Below are 18,986 nucleotides of genomic sequence, written 5' to 3'. Positions count from 1 at the left end.
CCATTTGTCGCCTCTTACGGCAAGCATGGGTTGCTGAAGACCTATTCTAACCCAGATCTTCACGGGTTCCGAAGTAAGTGTACGGTAAGCAGTCATCAACAGAAAGTTGACCCTTGTGGTGAACTTGGATGTGTCAAATTCCTGGTTGTCTTGAATTTACCTTCCAGACCATGCCGATTCCTTTATATTTATCATCATTTATACTTTGATCTGTCAAACTTGGGGGGCACGGGTGGCCCAGTCGTCTAAGGCACTGTGATTCGCTGTGCAGAGTTGCGTCCATTGGGCACGCCAGAAACCTATGATTGTGGGTTCGATTATGTTTCTAGGTTTGTCAGCACCATACCGGTGCTCTTAGGTTTCACCGAAGTGGTAAACGTCAGAGACCTGCATCACTTCGGGCTTTCCTCCCACAATAAGCTGACATGCCGTGATATGACTGGAATACTGTTAAAAGCGGCGTTAAACTCAACTCACTTACTCTGTCAAACTAGATGTGTCGAATTTCCAGTTGTCTCAAACACATTTGTGAGTTTCAGAATATAAATTAAGCATTAGCTTTCCTGATGACTCGAACAGTTAAAATAATGGCCACACACCAACCTAACTTTCAACTCAGTTTACACCCAATTGATTGACCTCTCTGCAGTTGCCACAATTACAAAGGCTGGAAGCTTTCCAAGTATACTAGACGATCTGTACCCACAAAAGATTCATAAATTCCTGTCTGTCTTGTAACTGATTTGGAACTTTCATATTTTATTTGGCCAGATGATTCATACACACAAATTTGGAGGTCCCGACCCATATATTTTCATATGTGTTGCATTTGTAACGAGTCAGTATTAAAGAAGGTTGTCTGAAGCCCCATTGCGTTAGCCAGTACACATTCATAATCACCATGATCAATTATTCATAGCACTTCATTCACATTTTCTAGCATATTTTGAGGGCAATTTTAATGTAATACACTTTCATAGCAATCATGAGCAATATATTCACAGCACTATTTTCACACATTCAAAATGTTTAAGTACTTATCTAATAAATAAACGATGAGCGGGAGTTGTTTATCGTGCAATAAATCAGTGCAGGGACAATAAGCCATGAGGGGCACCATGGGTCATATATTTCTCATGAGATTTTAACTTTGTGCCTCTCTGAGGATCTTAATTTAGTGATGAATACAGTATGCCGTGAAAATGAGTGAGTGAGTATGGTTTTACGCCGCTTATAGCAATATTCCAGCAATATCACGGCGGGGGACACCAGAAATGGGCTTCCCACATTGTACCCATGTCGGGAATCGAACCCGGGTCTTCGGCGTGACAAGCGAACGCTTTAACCACCAGGCTACCCAACCACCCTATTCCGTGAAAGACATATTTCGGATTGCATAGAATGGCACAATACACTTTTAAAAAAATAAAGGGTTGGAAACAAACATTTTCCTATTTCAAACCAAAACGGTTGCAACACACAATCAGACTCAAACATATCATGTATCAACAGAGAGCTATGAATCAAATGCTGAGAATAAAGGTGACCATTTTTTGTAAAAAGTTATTTTTGTCATCCTTTTTTATAGCAATAAATTTCTCGATTGAAACAATCCAAACTTGACAATGTCGGACAAGTTCATTTTATGAACAGGGGAGTTAAGTTTGTTATTTCCTCGATATTCTCACAAATTTTCACATCTATTATCTGAACCTTTCCCCCAATACCGATTGTCATACCTCGCCCACTTTTGGATGCGATCGTTCAGCCATAGTGATTATCTGCGTTGGCAAGCTACATCTATGAGGAACATATCACAAGACACATCCCTCTAAAAAATAACTTCATCAAATAACAAATATCACAAATAATGAACAAACACTAAGAATGCTTTTTATTAAGAACAGGTTTCAATTTACTGAAAAACAAAACATCACATCTTCAGTTTCTCTAAGCCCATTCCACTTCCATCCAAGATTTAGACATTCGTGACATATCTCAGTGATGCACAGGCCATAAATGCAACTATTCCTCCTCAAATGGCCAATAAGATGTTCTATAGTTTCCATAATATGCACACTTATTTGTCATTGACAAATTCTGTTGGGTCCTTCCTTGTGAGCCGCATGTGTTCTGATTTTCCCCAGTCATAGATCAGATATGTGACAACAAGGGCTGAAATATAGACATATGGAATTATGGAAAGCAACACCATTTTCATCAGAAACGATTCCTTCAAAATTTTGTTTTAAAAAAATATATGATTATTAACAATGATAAAGAAATTCCTATATCCATAATTTAAAGTCCAATGTCCGGCAAAAGACTTTAATGAAAAAGATTAGTTATACAGTATAACTGTCACCTCTTAAGTGTTGACAATTTTTAGTGACTTGAGAAGACAAAAACAACTGGAGATTCCAGATGGTAGAAGCTACAGAAGGAAAGGCACATTGTAAAATCGCCATATCCATTTCATTATATCATGTTATATTCAGTTGGTTGTTAACATGGTCATAAGAAGCATGGAACTCAACACGCCAACATTCGAAAGGTTTGGGACATTTACTTACGAGGTACGACTTTGAGAACTTGGCTTGAAAACCTCCTCCACATGTTAGGCACCCCTTTAGAAATAGCCCCAGCAAATGCTCTCTGCTCAAATGGGGAGAGGGTGTAGGTGATGATACCCCTCACATTGGCCAAATTACCAAAACCGCGACCCATTTTCTGTAACAAAAGAAAACAAATTAATTTAATTTGATACTTAATTATACATTCTTTTGTGGTTGATCAATCATTTGTCTAAGACAGGGATATATCATCGGATCATAGGTTTAAGGACATCATACGTTTTCAGAAGGCCATGTTTATTACAATTACACGGGCTAAAACAAGGGGTGTAGCATCAAACAGACATTGTAAATACTCAGATGATGGCTTGTTTTTAAGAGAAAGTTGTCTTTTATAAGCATGATAAGTGAATGAGATGTTTTACAGCCGTTAATGTGATTAGAGAGAAAACAATGAATTTTTTTCTTGAGCATCCGAATACCCATAACACAGGGATAATAAAGTCTTATTATAAGTAATATGAGCCACAGGACCATGTAACTAATAATAACAATAACAAAAACTTTGGGCCTCATCTATGATTTTTTTTGCGATTTTTTTATCATTATTAGTTACATGGTCCTGTGTCTGAGCTTGGCACAGGATCAGTGATCATGGTTAACATTAATCTATATAGACTGTGTTACAAACTGAAGTGAATGGCACAGATTTCGTTTTGGTATTGATAGGCACATTGCTATTCACGCTAACGTTAGTCATACCCATGTACACTCTGGGCCTACATATTGATTTCCCATGTTCAGCCTCTTGGAATCATTTGATTGCTGTTTATCTGACCATCTTGACCTTGTCAATGACATAAGATAGTTAACATAGCCACCAGTAATATACACACAAATCAATTCATTTTCATCCCCGACTACACAGTAGCTTTCATCTACATGTTCAAAACCTTCGACCAAATCTGTTTCCAATAGATACAAAAGTTTGAAGTCATAGTTGGGTGACGAAAACTGGTGACACAACATCGAAAGGGAAAACATTTCATAATACCACCGAGCAATCACATAAAACCTCTTTTAATTCAACGCGACATAATAGCATTAGTGTTTACAGACAAGACGGCTTTTTATGTGATTAATCAAACTGCCAAGAAAATGTATACATACCGGTTGTTCTGAAACCTCTTTGGTCTGTTACGAAAAGAACGATCTTGTGGGCAGATTGAACCTCCTTATTTTTCGTATCTTGATATGACTCTCACATGGCATGTCTCCAACGAACTCCTGAATCAAAAATTAAACTTACATTTTTCAACTGTTTGTTAACAAATTATCAGTAATAAAGTGAATATTAACTTGGGACTGAATAATGTACGAAACAACTGGAATCTAAATTTGCGTTTATCGACCTTGACCTCGTACACATCTGAAGGTCATCTGTTCGCTCATTTTATACGCGAATCTCAATGACGATGTTAAAAATCGGTGGATGATACATGAATGAATTTTAAGTAAATCCTAACACATCAATATGAGGAACAGAAGTAACTCCGGCATACGCCTAGATTATTACCAGAGACTTGTTAACAAGAGTATTTTGAAGTATCAGGTATGCAGAATTTAATTAATACTGTTTTTGTAAACATAAAGTTGAAGTTGCACCGGAAAGATCATTTTAGACTAAGTCACTTGTCAATGTGTGAACATGGTGAAGAAGGGTAGTATATTTCAATTTATAGTTGAGATAATTATCCCGTTGTGCACACAGAAGCAGGGAATTTGCAATATGTATGAACACAACTGATGATTTGTCATCTGTGCATGTTGTATTTATTGTTTATAAACATTCTTGGGCATAACAGTAACTGTTCCCATTTTATTCACTATGGCCCCTTTCCATGAAATGATGTTAGCCCTACAATTGTCATACGTCTATGTGAAAGTGTAATCGCTGAGTCTGTTTGTGTGCATAATCGGAAAAACTATTCCATGTCAAAATCACAACACATGGAAACAGCATTAACAAGCTCTCACAGAATCTGGCTTGGCCATGTTGGCAAAGATAGAATCTTGAGTCATGGTGAAAACAGCTCTGTTTTACATGGTGTAGTGGAAACAGTATTAATCATACTCTCATAAGTTGTTCAAGGGACTTAGTATTGATAAATAAAAAATCTGTAAAATGTCCAAGTTAACCTTTTCTGTGTGGGCATTGCTGTCTCTAGGGACATGAATGGATAATGGAGCCCTGCACACAAATTCAAATCTTTGCTCTGCTGCTCACTTGTGATTGCTCCTGTTTTGGTGCCAAAAGCTGGCTGTTGGTATTAGCTGTGTTCTGTTGAGTGGTTGGTTTGGTTTGTTGTTTTACGCCGCACTCAGCAATATTCCAGCTATATGACGGCGGTCTGTAAATAATCGAGTCTGGACCTGACAATCCAGTGATTGACATGAGCATCGATCCACGCAATTGGGATCGATGACGTGTAGCAGGGCGTGGAGTCATCCCACAGATGACATCCTTACCTTGTCAGCTTGCTGACGGGGTTAACCTCTTTGGTCATGTGGACAAGGCGTCCGACCTCGGATCAGAAGGTCCGTGGTTCGAATCCCATCACGGGACTCGGACATTTTATGGCCGCTACATTGGCGCCCAACGTGGGGCTGAGCACGTTCATATCAAATTTGAGCAAAATAAGCCTCAGTTCCCTATTATGCGGCCCGGGACGTGCCTTCTGTTGACGGGGGAGTATGTAGCAGGGCATGGAGTCATCCCACAGATGACATCCTTACCTTGTCAGCTTGCTGACGGGGTTAACCTCTCTGATCAGGTCTGTGGTTCGAATCCCTTCACGGGACTCGGAAATTTTATGGCTGCTACATTGTCATCAACTGATCATGCATGTGTGGTGCAATATGCTGACTTGGTCGATGGCCTGACCACCCGATCCCGTTTGTCGCCTTTTACGACAAGCATAGTCACCTTTTACGGCAGGCATGGGTTGCTGAAGACCTATTCTACCCCGGAATCTTCACGGGTCTCTGTTGAGTGACTGTTACTCCTGGATTTATGCTTGGTTTAAATAGAAACACCTGAATTGACTATTTGGCGTTCTTTGGGAAATGTTGCTATATGGCTGCGATTTTTCTGTTGTTAGATTTTGGCTTCACTATGCTCTGTAATGTATTCACATGAGGTATCGTTTTCAATGTGTCAGATAATATGTATTGATTTTAAAGAAAAGTACACTAGCATACACAGTACTTGCCATGGCTACCTAATGTTCTAATGGAGTTAGACACTTTTCACAATTTCTAAAACCCTCTCCTAAAAATTGTTTGCTATGCCACATAAACATGATAAGTACATTCTACCCTACACTCATTTCAGAACCCAGCAACTGGACTGTTATCGGCTAGTGAAAGCAACAGCCATGCCTGGGTGAGAGACAATGTGTACTCCATCATGGCTGTGTGGGGCCTGGCCCTTGCCTACAGGAAGGCAGCCGACTTGGATGAAGACCGATCCAAGGCTTACGAGCTGGAACAGGTGAAGTCACTACACCAATGAGGGGCGGTGGGGTAGCCTAGTGGTTAAAGCGTTCGCTCGTCACGTCGAAGACCCGGGTTCGATTCCCGACATGGGTACAATGTGTGAAGCCCATTTCTGGTATCCCCTGCCATGATAATGCTGGAATATTGCTAAAAGCGGCGTAAAACCATACTCACTCACCCACACTACACCAACGTGGCCACGGTGGCTGCAGTCTATTTATACAGCAAGTGGTTTTGATATCGGGCTCATTGCCTACATTGATATACAGATTACCATATTCGATGTAATAAGCGCCCCGCTCTAATAAGCGCCCACGACGGTATTTGCTGATATATTGGCTGGTGAACAATCCCAATTAGCACCCCTTCCGATTGATCAATGTTCACAAGACTTATTTATTCACGTACAATACACAATCGTGTTTTATATGCACCCTTAATTATGGGCAATAAAATTCTAGAAAAAATATCTGTCGTACATAAACATTTCAGGCTGTCAGCATAAACCACGAAATTTATCTTTCAACTCTGTTTTTTTTTCACCCAAATAATCTTCTAATAAGAGCTCCCTATTTCTAATTTTGAGAGCGCTCTGGGCGCTTATTAAGTCGAATACGGTATATACAGCTATGCTATCCTGTTACTTGAAGGCCACTCCGAAAACCTGGGATTTATTCCCCACATGAAGTTTGAAGGCAATATGACAAATGCTGTTGTGATACTACTAAAGAATGCAATCATAAAGACTGAGTGCGATAGATTTCTTCATTAGTTCACAGACCGCCTCCATGGTCTAGTGGTAGAGCGTCCACACGGGGAGCGGAAGGTCTGGGGTTCTATCCCCAACCACGTCATACCAAAAGACGTTAAAAGATGGTACTTGTTGTTACCCTGTCTGGCGCTCGGCATTGAGGGGCTAAAACAAGGACTGGTCGGCTCGGAGTCAGTATACTGTGTCTGAGTGGGGTATTCATGTTAAACTGCGGCATGGTATCTCAGTGAGCTAGCACTATAAATCGGCATCAGTCCGGACTGGTACGAGCAGCCACACAAACACACACCCGTACATGCACGTCGCTATATAAGTGCAATAATCTTGGACGCGACGTTAAACCCCATTTCACCTCACCTCATTAGTTCACAGGGCTTGATTTAGCTATATAAAACATGCACCAGTGCAAGGATGAAAGTGGACTTTTAGAGACAGTTAACTCCCTTGCCTTGGGAAGATGCCAAAGTGTTGTCACAGACTGAAGACATGACATGACAGTGGGATTGTTTCAGTCGGTGGTGAAGAACATGCGGGGGCTGCTGCGGTGCATGATGATGCAGGTTGACAAGCTGGAGAGGTTTAAGAAGACACAAAACCCCAAGGATTCTCTCCATGCCAAGTTCTGCAGCAAGACTGGTAAGGCTGTTGTTGGTGACCACGAATGGGGCCATCTCCAGCTGGACGCAACATCACTGTTCCTGCTTACACTGGCTCAGATGACAGCAACAGGTGAGATCATTCATGCTGCACATCAATCTCAGGAAAAGACAGACGCCTGTATCAGAACGTTAGTGTTAGATGTTTTAACAACCCACTCACCAATATTTAAGCTGTATAATATAAGTCTGTAAAAAGTGATCTGGGCCATAGACAACTAGTGATTGATATAATGAGCAATGTTCCACACTGTCATGGTCATGGTGATGACATTCAATCTACCAAGTCACTGAGGCTGATCACCTGATCCTTAGTTGCCCTGACAACCAGCATAGGCATTGAAATCCCAATGGGGGTTGTAATAGAAAACATGGTAAAAATCCCCCATCCATACTGCAACCTAGGTAGCTGAAATATGGATATCTGTATCAGACTGTAGTATTATGGCTAGTAGCAGTATCAGCTGCAGTGAAAAGTCAGTCTTATTAAAGATGAAAAACCCATGAAGATCCAGGTTAGTTTGGATCTTCAGCAACCCATGCTTGTCATAAGAGGCACCTGATGGGATCGGGTGGTAAGATAGGCTGACTTGGTTGATGCATGTCATCGTATCCCACTTGTGTAGATCGACGCTGATGATGTCAATCATTGGAATGTCTGGTCCAGATTCAGTTTGTACATACCGTTGTGATATTGCTGGAATATTGCTATGTGTGGCCTTAAACAACAAATTAACAAAGGTGGTCTGTCAGATTTCCAATTTTGAGTATTTGTTTTTAATGGCTGATTCCCTACTATGTCCTGTGTGAAGATCAAGTGGGAAATCCTGAACAGTTTAGTTTTGGCCAGGTCAGGCAAACAGTGATAACATTCATTAAGAGCAACACCCTGATCAACTGTGTTGTTGCTTCCAGGCTTGCAGATAGTCTACACGCTGGACGAGGTGGCGTTCATCCAGAACCTCGTCTTCTACATAGAGACAGCATACCGCACACCAGTAAGGCTTTAGTACAACCTGTTATGATGCTATTTCTAAACTGATCCTGCATTACTCCTTAATGCATGACACGAAAATGTGTGATCACGTGGTGAATTCTGTGGATCAGGGCTGAGACAGAAAAACAGTTAATTGTTCTCAATGGGTGACAGAAGTAATGTGCCGAACAGTGAACTTCTTCGGTGGTCACTTCGGTGCTGTGTGATAGGTTTCGCCACTCAGCTAGTGGAAACAACTTCTTCTTCAGCAAGATCTTCACACAGCTCTTTCTCTGTCAAGAACAAGCAGTAAATGCATTAAGGATAATGCAGGATAAGTATACATAAGTATGGGGGGTTGGGGTGAGGCGGTGGGGGTGAGGCGGTGGGATAGCCTAGTAGTTAAAATATTCACTCATCACACTGAAGACCCGGGTTCGATTCCCCACATGGGTACAATGTGTGAAGCCAATTTCTGGTGTCCCCTGCCATGATATTGCTGAAATATTGCTATTATGGCTATGTTTTCAAAGGATTTGTTATCTTTTCAATTATCATGATTCTTCAGTAACCTTTAGATGCAATTCAAAGTTGTATATGAAAAGTGTTAATAAAATAACTCAATGTTAATCAAAATTCAGTTCTAATCTCTGCAACATGTCTGATAAGTAAAGAGATTTGGTAATCTTGAATTTAAAGATACTCCAATGACTTTTACAACTAATACAGATTTTTTACACAAATTCTAATGTAATAAGCCAGTTTTCGTCATTGAAAACATATATATGATGCCTGAAGTCAGCTCCAGATGTTTGTGTTTACAGGATTATGGTATCTGGGAGAGAGGAGACAAGACCAATCACGGCCTTCCAGAACTCAACTCCAGTTCCATCGGCATGGCCAAGGTAGGATTGGGTAGACTGTTCATTTCCTTGATTTAAAAGTAAATGACCACATGGATTCTCTGTCGTCTAAGACGCCGCAATTCTCTGTGAATTGTTTCATACTCTGGGCATGCCAGAAACCTATGATTATGGGTTCGAATCCAGGTTCGCCCCGATTATGTTTCTAGGTTTGTCAGCACCATACCTGTGCTTGTGGGTTTCACCGAAGTGGTATACGTCTGAGATCTGCATCACTTCAGGCTTTCCTCCGACATTAAGCTGACACGCCGCGATATAACTGGAATACTGTTCAACACAGCATTAAACCTAACTCACTCACTCACTGCATTTGCAAAATCATTACTTACAGTATTGCTTGTAACCTGCATGAGAATTGATACAAAAATGTAAATTATGCCACTTTTAGAAAGTGGATAGGAAATAGAACCTGAATCGCGTTGGGAGTAGGTGTATCAGTAATGTATTGTGTAGAGCTCAAAGCAACAGTGAATCGTGACAAGCTGAATATAAAGAGTTGTTCTGCACTTGAATCGTCAGGCTGCGTTGGATGCCATCAATGAGTTGGATCTGTTTGGCTCCCGCGGTGGTCCGTCATCCATCATCCATGTCCTCCCAGATGAAGCTCAACAATGTCAGGTTTGTACAGAAGGAAGTCTTCATCACTGATACATGCCTGAATTTCATGACCCCTTATTTTTGTTTGTAATATCTGTAGTTCGTTATAATGTTTGTTTGTTTGTTTGTTTGTTTGTTGTTTTACGCCGCACTCAGCAATATTCCAGCAATATGACGGCGGTCTGTAAATAATCGAGTCTGGACCAGACAATCCAGTGATTGACATCATGAGCATCGATCCACGCAATTGGGATCAATGACATGCATCAACCAAGTCAGCGAACCTGACCACCCGATCCTGTTAGTTGCCTTTTACGACAAGCATAGTCGCCTTTTACGGCAAGCATGGGTTGCTGTAGACCTATTCTAACCCAGATCTTCACAGGTCCAGTTCGTTATAAGCATATATACAGCATATATACAACAAATAGTTGGGACTAAAAAATAACTTTGTTATAACTGTGTTCATTGTAAATGTAGTGTACTCTCCGTGTGTGTGTGTGCATGCGTGTGTAGATATAAAATTTTAACTATGTTTAATTTTATTTAATGTTGGAGTGAAGGGAGATAACCCAGTGTTTTAACACTTGTTCATAAATTGATAGTTTTCAGTGGTATCATCAAGCTCATTGAATAGAACGTTCCCATCATGGCCTTCATTTGTCATTTACTTAAGATGAAATAGTTATAACTAATTTATTCTTTCAGGCCATTCTTCACTCCATGATGCCAAGGGAGTCTTCATCCAAGGTCAGTTGAACATTACACTCGGCTTGCAGTACAATAAGATTTGCGACCAGGTCTGGCAGGAATCCATATCAGAACTAGTTTCGTGCATTTGACAATTGCATGGCACACTGACACACATGTAGCACATGTGTCTCCTTAGGCAAGAGACTGTTAATCGAAATATGCCTCTGTTCACCCAGCAGTGAATGGGTACCCGTCAGAATGACATGGTAATGTGACTGTTAACCTTCTAGCACCTCACAGGCAGCTTGGGTTGTATACTCTCCAGGGAGCTGAGAATGAAAATCGAGTAGCACTGATCCATTGACGGGTAAAAATGTAGAGCTTTGAGCCTGCTCTAGGGTGTGGATTTGGGGCATAAGATATATGCACATTATATTATTATTACATTAGACAAAGCATCCAAATAGAACTGGAATACTGTTCAAAGCGGCCTCTAAACCAAAGTCACTCACTCACTAGCATAAGACGACATATTTCAGCTGGATGTGATCACCTGCAACCTGTCACTCAGATATAGAGTTGACGTTAAGGATTTAGTGTAAAGAGGGCATTGATAATGTGGTTTAAATGACCCAGTCAAGCCAGAGGTTATCTGATCAACTGACGAGGTCAGATGTGGTTATAATGGCCCAGTCATGCCAGAGGTTATCTGATCAACTGACAAGGTCAGATGTAGTTATAATGGCCCAGTCAAGCCAGAGGTTATCTGATCGACTGACGAGATCAGATGTGGTTAGAATGACCCAGTCAAGCCAGAGGTTATCTGATCAACTGATGAGGTCAGATGTGGTTATAATGACCTAGTCAAGCCAGAGGTTATCTGATCAACTGATGAGGTCAGATGTGGTTATAATGACCCAGTCAAGCCAGAGGTTATCTGATCGACTGACGAGATCAGATGTGGTTATAATGACCCAGTCAAGCCAGAGGTTATCTGATCAACTGATGAGGTCAGATGTGGTTATAATGACCTAGTCAAGCCAGAGGTTATCTGATCAACTGATGAGGTCAGATGTGGTTATAATGACCCAGTCAAGCCAGAGGTTATCTGATCAACTGACGAGATCAGCTGTAGTTATAATGGCCCAGTCAAGCCAGAGGTTATCTGATCAACTGACGAGGTCAGATGTGGTTATAATGACCCAGTCAAGCTAGAGGTTATCTGACCAACTGACAAGAACCAAATGTGGTTATAATGGCCCAGGGGGGCACGGGTGGCCCAGTCGTCTAAGGCGCCGCGATTCGCTGTGCAGAGTTGCCTCCCCTGGACACGCCAGAAACCTATGATTGTGGGTTCGAATCCCGGTTCGCCCCAATTATGTTTCTATGTTTGTCAGCACCATACCCGTGCTCGTGGGTTTCACCGAAGTGGTAACCGTCTGAGACCTGCATCCCTTCGGGCTTTCCTCCCACATTAAGCTGACCCGCCGTGATATAACTGGAATAATGTTAAAAGCGGCGTTAAACCCAACTCACTCACTCACTATAATGGCCCAGTCAAGCCAGAGGTTATCTGATCAACTGACGTGATCAGTTGTAGTTATAATGGCCCAGTCAAGCCAGAGGTTATCTGATCAACTGACGAGATCAGATGTAGTTATAATGGCCCAGTCAAGCCAGAGGTTATCTGATCAACTAACGAGGTCAGATGTGGTTATAATGACCCAGTCAAGCCAGAGGTTATCTGATCAACTGACGTGATCAGTTGTAGTTATAATGGCCCAGTCAAGCCAGAGGTTATCTGATCAACTGACGAGGTCAGATGTGGTTATAATGACCCAGTCAAGCCAGAGGTTATCTGATCGACTGACGAGATCAGATGTGGTTAGAATGACCCAGTCAAGCCAGAGGTTATCTGATCAACTGATGAGGTCAGATGTGGTTATAATGACCTAGTCAAGCCAGAGGTTATCTGATCAACTGATGAGGTCAGATGTGGTTATAATGACCCAGTCAAGCCAGAGGTTATCTGATCAACTGACGAGATCAGCTGTAGTTATAATGGCCCAGTCAAGCCAGAGGTTATCTGATCAACTGACGAGGTCAGATGTGGTTATAATGACCCAGTCAAGCTAGAGGTTATCTGACCAACTGACAAGAACCAAATGTGGTTATAATGGCCCAGGGGGGCACGGGTGGCCCAGTCGTCTAAGGCGCCGCGATTCGCTGTGCAGAGTTGCCTCCCCTGGACACGCCAGAAACCTATGATTGTGGGTTCGAATCCCGGTTCGCCCCAATTATGTTTCTATGTTTGTCAGCACCATACCCGTGCTCGTGGGTTTCACCGAAGTGGTAACCGTCTGAGACCTGCATCACTTCGGGCTTTCCTCCCACATTAAGCTGACCCGCCGTGATATAACTGGAATAATGTTAAAAGCGGCGTTAAACCCAACTCACTCACTCACTATAATGGCCCAGTCAAGCCAGAGGTTATCTGATCAACTGACGTGATCAGTTGTAGTTATAATGGCCCAGTCAAGCCAGAGGTTATCTGATCAACTGACGAGATCAGATGTAGTTATAATGGCCCAGTCAAGCCAGAGGTTATCTGATCAACTAACGAGGTCAGATGTGGTTATAATGACCCAGTCAAGCCAGAGGTTATCTGATCAACTGACGTGATCAGTTGTAGTTATAATGGCCCAGTCAAGCCAGAGGTTATCTGATCAACTGACGAGGTCAGATGTGGTTATAATGACCCAGTCAAGCCAGAGGTTATCTGATCAACTGACGAGATCAGCTGTAGTTATAATGGCCCAGTCAAGTCAGAGGTTATCTGATCAACTGACAAGGTCAGATGTAGTTATAATGACCCAGTCAAGCCAGAGGTTATCTGATCAACTGACGAGGTCAGATGTGGTTATAATGGCAAAGTCAAGCAGAGGTTATCTGATCAACTGACAAGGTCAGATGTCAAGATCTGTTACATAATATGCTATTTATCAGCATCATATATACTGACAATGTAAGTACTTATAATTACTTTGCCTGCATTGCTTCTCTGTAGGAGATTGATGCTGGACTGCTGACTGTGATTGGATATCCAGCCTTTGCTGTGGATGATGTGGAGCTGATTGACCACACGAGACGCACAATTCAAGAGAAACTGGAGGTAGGTGGATCCTGTTTCTACTTGTGATGTTTGTTGTTTGTTTGTTGGTTTGGTGGTTGTGTGGTTGGGTCAGTGATTGTGCAGTTGGGTTGGTTGGTTGGTTGGTTGGTTGGTTGGTTGTGTGGGTGGGTGGGTCAGTTATTGTTGGTTGAGTTGGTTGATTGATTGGTTGGTTGGTTGGGTGGGTGGGTCAGTTATTGTTGGTTGAGTTGGTTGATTGATTGGTTTGTTGGTTGGTTGGTTGGTTGGTTGATTGATTGGTTGGTTGGTTGTGTGGGTGGGTGGGTCAGTGATTGTGCAGTTGGGTTGGTTGGTTGGGTTGGTGGTTGTGTGGGTGGGTAAGTGATTGTTGGTTGGGTTGGTGGTTGTGTGGGTGGTAAGTGATTCTTGGTTGGGTTGGTTGGTTGGGTTGGTGGTTGTGTGGGTGGGTAAGTGATTGTTGGTTGGGTTGGTGGTTGTGTGGGTGGTAAGTGATTGTTGGTTGGGTTGGTTGTTGGGGATGGTTTGGTGGTTTTGTGGGTGGTAAGTGATTCTTGGTTGGGTTGGATTGGTTGGGTTGGTGGTTGTGTGGGTGGTAAGTGATTGTTGGTTGGGTTGGTTGTTGGGGATGGTTTGGTGGTTGTGTGGGTGGTAAGTGATTGTTGGTTGGGTGGGTTGGTGGTTGTGTTGGTTGTTCAGTGGGACTGGGTTGGTATGTTGATGGTCTACACTCATGTCAGTTCCTGTGTTAGGGCATGTACAGTTTGTGTTCATGTTTGTACTCACCAATCACTGTTTGTATTCCAGGGTAGATACGGATGCAGCCGCTTCCTCAGGGATGGCTACAAGACAGCTAAAGAGGTGAGGAAGTAACAGGGTGCTTTCAAACTTCAGTACATTCACATTAAGGAGCTGTCAAAACTGACATTTCCTCTAACACGTCTGATCAAGCTTATGGAGTAGAAATGTTGTTTGGTCAATTGTCATTGGTTGGAAAGAGCTTAAGCTGCTTAAACCCAGGACTGCTGGGTGAATTGTGTTCTTCCTCGTGCAATGGCTTAAAGAGGTGAGGAAGTAACAGGGTGCTTTCAAACTTCAGTACATTCACATTAAGAAGCTGTCAAAACTGACATTTCCTCTTACACGTCTGATCAAACTTATGGAGTAGAAATCTTGTTTGGTCAATTATCATTGGATGGAAAGAGCTTAAGCTGCTTAAACCCAGGACTGCTGGGTGAAATGTTCTTCCTTGTGCAATGACTTAAAGAAACAAATTGGTGCAAACTGGCAACATTTGGTAGTTTGAAAATATTGTAACAAGGGCCATGTTCACAAAGCGATTTTGGTGATATGATTTCTAATCAATGTTAACCGCCTCCATGGCCTAGTGGTAGAGCGTCAGCCCGGAGAGCGGAAGGTCCGGGGTTTTATCCCCGGCCGCGTCTTACCAAAAGACATTAAAAGATGGTACTTGTTGTTACCCTGTCTGGCGCTCGGCATAAAGGGGCTAAAACAAGGACTGGTCTGCTCGGAGTCAGAATACTGTGTCTGAGTGGGGTATTCATGTTAAACTGCTGCATGGTATCTCAGTGAGCTAGCACTACTGTCGACTATGCTTGTTGTAAGAGGCGACTAACTGGACTGGGGTGTCAGGCTTGCTGACTTGGTTGATGCATGTCATGATACCCCAATTGCTTAGATCGATGCTCATAATGTCAATCAATGTATTGTCATGTGCTGACTCGATTATTTACAAACTGCCATCTGAAATACATGGAATATGGCTGAGTGAGGCATTAAACAACAAACAAATCAATGTTGCAGATATGTCTTTGCGTTAAGATAGCTTTGTGGAACTGGGCCCAGGCACAGGAAGTAGACTGTTGCCTGTGCCTGAGTTACATGTGACCTAAGACTGGAGATGTGTTTGTTAATTACACCAAGCTAGACCATCCCATGTCCCTGTAAGTGCCGGGACTCACAACTAAGTGCCCTCGGCAGGCAGTTATTAATCATTATTTGCTTTCAAAATTGTGATCTTTTGAACAGGTTAAAGATCTTATTTTCCAAAATTCATATTGTAACATTGTATTGTAACATTGCTTTCAATGGTTTATGTATAAATATGCATGAAATCCTTTTACTCTTTATTGCCATTTTATTAGTTAACTACCAGCCATCTCTACAAAGCATTACCAGGTAGTAATAACTATAAAAATATGACGAAACCTTTTCCATAATCCATCAAGAACAATAATAAGCCGAGCCTATTGTATGATTAAAATTGTATCATAAACATGTGTATATCAACCCTCTAAGTTTGTATTTTTGTTAGCAAGCCAAGCTTTTAGGAGCCAACAGATATCTCAAACAGATATTGTCGCCAGTTATGTTTACTTTTTGGTAGTCAAGTGGCGAGCAGTTTAAACATATTTGATTCGCCAATCACAGATTTAGTCACATTTGAAGAATTTCTATTTAGTGGGCAAGTATATACATCACCATCAAATCGTGATGATACCAGCTGTTCAATAGCATAATAGCATGAATTGGAAAACTTTTAATTCCAACTTGGGAATGTTAACTGTATTTACTGCAGACTTGGGGCTTAATATAAATCCATCAGGTCCATATAAATCCCTGATGTGTTGAATTGTAGAACCCGAACAGGCTCCACTATGAACCCTGGGAGCTGCGAGTGTTTGAGAACATCGAGTGTCAGTGGCCCATATTCTTTGCTTTCTTCATCCTCGACGGGCTCTTCAACAACGACAAACAAAGGGTAAGAAGCTTCTCAGGATATACATGGTTACATGAATGTGTTCTACCACTACTTTTCAACATGTACTGGGGTAGATTTAACAACAAATTTGTATGCAGCCGGCAGGGCTAGCTCCTACTGACCTGTCTCCAAACTAGTGAGTGAGTGAGCTGGTTTTACGACGCTTTTAGCAATATTCCAGCAGAAATGGGCTTCACACATTGTACCCATGTCGGGAATTGAACCCAGGTCTTCGGCGGGATGAGCGAACGCTTTAACCACTAGGCTACCCGACCGCCCCTCTCCGAACTAACAGGCCCACAACTAAGGGATGGAGCTGCAAAGTAGCCGAACCCGAGACTGAGGGCAATTGAAAGGATGGAATAGGCCAGGAATGAGTTGGCCAGGTGGAATAGTTCTGATACCCTAAACATGTACCACATTACTTTTCAGATGTTTTTGCTTGCACTTGTGCATGTTCGATGTGATTGTTGGCTCCCATGATTGGTTAAGATATTCTAATGGTTGCATGCAATCAGATTTAGCTTTATGTAATTCCTGCAAATAGCAAACCTTTATTACATCATTGTCTTTGTACTAAGGCTGTCATCACACAACAAAAACAAGAATTTTAACAGTAGTCCTTTTCGCGTCAGCTGACATTAATTAGTTGTGTGGATAATAGTTTTCCTCCACAATTATTCTGTGTTGCGACAGACAGCAAAACTTTTGTTTTGTTTTGTGATAGATGGTAAGGTAATGCTATCAGTAAGTAGTCATCAGACCAGTTTTTACTTTTAATGGGTAAAAAATGTATGAACTGTCTAAAAATGGAAACAAAATTCAACATGAATTGGTCCGTGTAGGCATATCATGTAAGGTATCATGTGTCATTAGGTGTAACTTGGCGATACATTGAGGCCCCTGTAATGAGTTGTTGTGTTTCAGGTGGAAAAATACCGTCAGCGTCTGGACGATGTGATGATGAAGACGGAAGATGGCGTACCCATCATGCCCGAGTTGTACTACGTCCCTGGAGACAAGGTAAGCGACATGGGACACAGACAGAATCACACGCAAGTGTCTTTTGATATTGTAGACTTACCCTATCTCACACTATGCATTTCTCCCTTCTTCTTTTGATCCTATGTGGAAACGTGCTAAAACAAAGTTTCCAGCTTCTAAAAACATTTCGCCCGAACACATCCCCGCATCACCATAGTCACCACCCAAACATGTATGAGACTGTGAGACAGACATGAGGAAACTGGTGAGATAAGATAAGGATATAAATATACAATTTAATGTAACATTTTCAATATCAACATCAACATGCGTTGATAAAAGTTTAAAACTGAGGCTTGCCGAGGAGTTTTCTGTTTGTATTGATGACATCAAAAGACACTTGTGTGAGAGTCTATTTATCATCCTACATCATTCTTCAAACTTTTTCAGTTTGTAACCTGTAATAATCAGTGTCTAGCATATAAAAGCTAGCTAACCAGCTTCATTAGCAGAGAGATAATTAATGTTGTTTGATTTTCGTGTCATGGTATCCAATGTAACCAGAGCATTGTGATGCAATTTCATTGCAATGGTGTCTGCGAGGAGAGATCACGTGATCTTTGCCGAGTGATATCTCCTGTGGACCCTTTTAGGATGATAAACTGCTCGCCTTATCTTCTTCATTGGTATGATCGCAGCTTTTAAATAAAATGAAATTTACAAATCCAAATTCCTCATTTATCAGTATTTAAATGTAAGATACTTTTAGATCTAGGCCATATTGTTTTCCAAGGAAGACAAAAAACTTAAGTTAATTTAATATGATAAATATGTTTTTTATCTCAAAAGTTTAAATTTGTTCTGACCAAGTTTATTATGGCGTAATTTTTTTCTGAGCATAATATTTGAATTTTTTTTTTTCCAAAGTACTGAATCCGCTAGAGGGGGGTGAGCATTATACTTGGGTGTGCACTATACTCAAGAAAATATTGTATATTGATCGGGTAATATTTTTGGTATTGGGTACAATGCCAATTGTGACATGCTGTTTTAGATAAAGAAGTCTTTGTTTGGCATCTAGAAGTTTGGTGAACATGATGACATAGAACTTCTTTATTGCTTGTAACGACGTTCCAGGGCTATTTCTTGAAGGAAGAGAATTTACGGATGTCAACTTCTATATTATGACTTTGAGGAACACAATGTTTCGGATGAATGAATAAGCATATACTCCGAAACCTTGTGTTCCTCATAATATAGAAGTTGACATCCATAAATTCTCTTCCTTATGTGCATCACTTCTAAATGCCCTCCAAAGAAT

The 18,986-nt window shown here is 41.4% G+C and overlaps 2 protein-coding genes across 10 annotated transcripts in view; one reads left to right on the top strand and one right to left on the bottom strand.

Annotated features, from left to right (window-relative positions):
- Nucleotides 1-1,877: 1,877 nt before the first annotated feature.
- LOC139450168 (cytochrome b-c1 complex subunit 8-like) lies at nucleotides 1,878-3,830 on the bottom strand. Its single transcript, XM_071231845.1, has 3 exons — nucleotides 3,744-3,830; nucleotides 2,574-2,730; nucleotides 1,878-2,175 (listed from the first exon to the last, which is right to left on the bottom strand). Exons 2-3 carry the CDS (start codon nucleotides 2,725-2,727, stop codon nucleotides 2,081-2,083), a joined length of 249 nt encoding a protein of 82 aa, XP_071087946.1. The 5' UTR covers nucleotides 2,728-2,730; nucleotides 3,744-3,830; the 3' UTR covers nucleotides 1,878-2,080.
- Nucleotides 3,831-3,999: 169 nt separating this feature from the next.
- Nucleotides 4,000-18,986, top strand: part of LOC139450608 (probable phosphorylase b kinase regulatory subunit alpha) — a 73,207-nt gene continuing 58,220 nt past the window's right edge. For all 9 annotated transcript variants that reach the window (XM_071232384.1, XM_071232379.1, XM_071232382.1 and 6 more), the window contains exons 1-11: nucleotides 4,000-4,185; nucleotides 5,968-6,126; nucleotides 7,416-7,632; nucleotides 8,475-8,557; nucleotides 9,360-9,440; nucleotides 9,978-10,076; nucleotides 10,764-10,805; nucleotides 13,816-13,920; nucleotides 14,707-14,760; nucleotides 16,559-16,681; nucleotides 17,609-17,704. In XM_071232384.1, the coding sequence (XP_071088485.1) occupies nucleotides 4,108-4,185; nucleotides 5,968-6,126; nucleotides 7,416-7,632; nucleotides 8,475-8,557; nucleotides 9,360-9,440; nucleotides 9,978-10,076; nucleotides 10,764-10,805; nucleotides 13,816-13,920; nucleotides 14,707-14,760; nucleotides 16,559-16,681; nucleotides 17,609-17,704 (1,137 nt within the window). In that variant the 5' untranslated portion in view covers nucleotides 4,000-4,107. The remainder of the gene's footprint in view (nucleotides 4,186-5,967; nucleotides 6,127-7,415; nucleotides 7,633-8,474; nucleotides 8,558-9,359; nucleotides 9,441-9,977; nucleotides 10,077-10,763; nucleotides 10,806-13,815; nucleotides 13,921-14,706; nucleotides 14,761-16,558; nucleotides 16,682-17,608; nucleotides 17,705-18,986) is intronic.

Source organism: Haliotis cracherodii, unplaced genomic scaffold (assembly GCF_022045235.1).
Source record: "Haliotis cracherodii isolate W230 unplaced genomic scaffold, xgHalCrac1.p SCAF_8, whole genome shotgun sequence".
Lineage (NCBI taxonomy): Eukaryota > Metazoa > Mollusca > Gastropoda > Lepetellida > Haliotidae > Haliotis > Haliotis cracherodii.
The sequence above is the reverse complement of the archived record's forward strand: the minus strand, read 5'-3'. Positions and strand labels throughout refer to the sequence as shown.

What these genes read in the sequence shown, in the direction of transcription:
- LOC139450168 (XM_071231845.1), bottom strand. Translation starts at nt 2,727, where the DNA reads ATGGGTCGCGGTTTTGGTAATTTGGCCAATGTGAGGGGTATCATCACC. An exon ending in AGTTCTCAAAGTCGTACCTC is followed by an intron (nt 2,176 to 2,573) that starts GTAAGTAAATGT and finishes TCTATATTTCAG; the next exon opens with CCCTTGTTGTCACATATCTG.